At 34.4% G+C, this 3,497-nt stretch overlaps 1 protein-coding gene across 1 annotated transcript; it reads right to left on the minus strand.

Moving 5' to 3' along the window:
* On the minus strand, nucleotides 1-3,020 carry LOC135231660 (olfactory receptor 8K1-like). Its single transcript, XM_064288084.1, has one exon. The coding sequence runs from the start codon at nucleotides 3,018-3,020 to the stop codon at nucleotides 2,028-2,030; it is 993 nt and encodes a 330-aa protein (XP_064144154.1). The 3' UTR covers nucleotides 1-2,027.
* Nucleotides 3,021-3,497: the final 477 nt, after the last annotated feature.

The following is a 3,497-nucleotide window of genomic DNA, read 5'->3' on the forward strand; positions in this document are numbered from 1 at the left end:
GAAAGAAGTGGATCTTTGAGAACCATTAGGTTGACTCTGTGATATCAGGTAGCTGATGTCAAGCACTATTATTTTCACTGTACACTTTTTCCATCACACAAAGAGGAAGATTTATCAGTAAATGTTAGTGTTACTTTGTGGAAGATGGGTAAAAAAAAAAATAGTACTTGGATAAAATCAAAATTCGTAGCACTTTTTTCTGGGATTTTTGAAAAAATTATATTATTATGTATATAAGTGAAAAAAATTACCCACTAACACATCTTTAGAATGTGGAAGAGTCCTTACACATGTATTTTAGAAATAAAAAGCATTCATGTACTACATTATAAGCACATGACTGATTATTAGAGCATTTTTTTTTAACTTTTTGTATTTTTTATAGTAGCAAAAAAAAGAGAAGAAAAGCTGCAACCAATCAAGCATTCGTAAATCAAGAACTGGTTAAGTACAAAGTGATTGAGCTATGCTCCACAGTTGTACGCTGGTGTTAAAAATGAAAAATATTTAATATTTGTTGACCAAGAAAAATGAGGATGATGACGATGATGATGATGATGATGATTCAGTCTTAAGTAAGAAAAGCAAGTTGTGGAGAAATTGATGTCTGATATTTTTAAAGTACATTTGAGATGGATGATGTTGAAGAATGCTATTGATATTTAACTTTCTCTGTTGGTTGTAAAAATTGATGGGGATGATATAATTTGAGGAAGGAAAAAAATACAGGTTAAATCTGTGCAATATGACATAAAATATAACTGTAGAAAATAAAAATTGCTCATAATATTAACCATGCTGAGGGATAGGATCTGAAGATACCATGGTAAACAAAATTGATTTGATTGGGAATGTAGTTTTGTATTTCTTTAATTATGTTCGATTTATGTTTTTAATAAAATATAGTACACTAAAAGAAGCAGAAAAAGCATGCGTCTGGGATCAAGAGTCACTGGTTCAAATTCTGATTCAATTTCTTAAATGTTCACTTTAAATATTAGGGCAGATTAAAACAAGCTCCATGAAGTTAGTAAATATATTTAAAAAATCTGAGAATGCCCATTCAAATGATGAGGAAAACACTAAAGTGTAAGGAAATGGTTTATTTGCTGAGCAAGTATACCTGTGAAATAAGCATGGTGTTAGCAGAGTGCACATAAGGTAAGATTGCTGTGTATACAAGCTCATGAAGTAGACAATATAGTCGCAATGAAAACACAGTTAATGATTGAGCGTATCAGTTATCTTTTTGCTGTGTTATCACTGCCAATGACTTCAAAATATACTGATACAACTCTTTTAACTAGCCAAGTGAGTCACTTAACTTGGTTTACAAAATTTAAGTCAGCTTGTTCATTTGGAAGCTCACATAAACCAGAAGAGACTATAGTGTGAGGATCTATCCAGGCTGATCTAGAACTATTCAGCATTTTTCTCATGGCTCGGAATGAGAACTATTCCTGATTCTTACTCCATCCTTGACATATAAAATATTAAATCGACCTGATTGAAAACCACAGCCTGAGGGGACATATTTTGTTTCTGTATTTAGCCTAGATTCTTGAAACATAATTTTCATTTTGTGTAATGAGTACTTGTTACTATTTCCTGCTTCTTGTCTAGTGTACATATTCTTCAGGGTTCAACCTTACTTATCTTTAATACCCAGTGACCACTATAAAATATATAATACTAAATTTCTGGTTAATGTTGCTCCATTTTGGCTATTTTACGCTAATTTATCTTTGTAAGCCTACATTTAACCCAAATTTGATATGGTTTGTCTTATTTATAAATAATGGAGGGTTGCATTATGACTTTACAAATTACTTGGGGTATTATCTAGCTACAATATTTATATCTATTGAAGTGAAGAGGAAGAGTATAGGGAGATATAAGACAAAGTGTTTTGTTCAGAAACAAACAAACAAACAAAAAACAACTGATAAAATAGTTTCACATTTAATACCATTATTGAACTAACACTATTAAACAAAGATTACTGGACCCACCTTCATAAGCAAATATTAAAATATATTGAGAATTTTGCATCGGTTACTTAATGTTCTCTTTATGGCATCTTTTACTTCTTTGTTCCTTAGGCTGTAGATCAATGGATTCAGCATAGGGATCACCAGAGTATAAAACACAGAAGCCATTTTATCAATATCAAATGTATGGATGGATTTAGGCTGCAAGTAAATAAACAATAGTGTCCCGTAGAATACAACCACCACTGTCAGATGGGAGCCACAGGTGGAGAAGGCTTTATGCCTTCCTTCAGCTGAATTCATTCTGAGGATGGCCACAAGAATAAACATGTAGGATACAAGAACAATCAAGAAGGAGGAGAGCAAATTACAGCCTGAAAAGATCAAAATGATCAATTCTAATTTATGTGTGTCAGAACACAGCATGGACATCAGAGGGAGAGAGTCACAGTAAAAATAGCTGATAATGTTCGAGCCACAGAAGGATGATTTAAATAACTTAATTGTGAGAAATAGGGACACAAATGTGCTGTAGAGATAGGGAGTAAGCACAAGCAACCAGCGCACTTTCTCTGTCATGATCACCACATAGAGAAGAGGTTTGCAGATGGCCACATAGCGATCATAGGCCATTGCTGACAGAATAAACAGTTCAGTGGTGATGAAAATCCCAAAGGATGCTAGCTGGGTGGCACACCGATTGAAGGAAATTGTATTTTTGTGTACTACAAAGTTTACCATCATTTTAGGACCAATGACAGTGGAGTAACCAAGATCAGTAATAGACAAATGCCTAAGGAAAAAGTACATGGGAGTGTGTAGCTTGGAGTCCAAATGGGTCAAGATAATCATGCCCAGATTGGCTACCACCGTGACTAAGTATACGAAGAAAAAGATTCCAAAGAGCGGTGCTTGCAGCCTTGGGTTGTCAGTGATGCCCGTGAGAATAAATTCAGTTACCTCAGTCACTGCCGTATGATTGTGTTTCTCCATTTGGTTCATCTTAGTTACCTGTGTGAGATATAACATCAGTTGTTATTATGCTTGAGATGCTATCTTCTGAGGGAACTTAAAACATAATACATGAGATATAGAGACATTTCTTTGTCATAAATTTTAAATAGAGACTCCTTCCTCCACCAAACCAAAACCCTACTCACAGACAGGTTCATTGAAGCTTTGCTAAAGTATAATTAAAAAGGGAGAAGATTTTATGAAATGATTGTTTTGATGCAGCTAATATGACCTGGAGACCTGGTGCTCCAGTGGTTTAGAGCTCAGCTGATAACCAAAAGGTCATCAGTTCGAATCTAGCAGCTGCTCCTTGGAAACCCTATGGGGCAGTTCTACTCTACCCTGTAGGGTCTTTATGAGTCAGAATCTACTCGACGGCAATAGGTTTTTACTATGACTACTTCTTCTGACCAAGGTCATTTTACATATCCCAAAAAAGCTATAAATTATATTTCAGCTTTCTAAAAATTTCAAATATTTTGTAAAACCAAC

This window comes from Loxodonta africana, chromosome 7 (genome assembly GCF_030014295.1).
Source record: "Loxodonta africana isolate mLoxAfr1 chromosome 7, mLoxAfr1.hap2, whole genome shotgun sequence".
In the NCBI taxonomy this organism is placed as follows: Eukaryota; Metazoa; Chordata; class Mammalia; order Proboscidea; family Elephantidae; genus Loxodonta; species Loxodonta africana.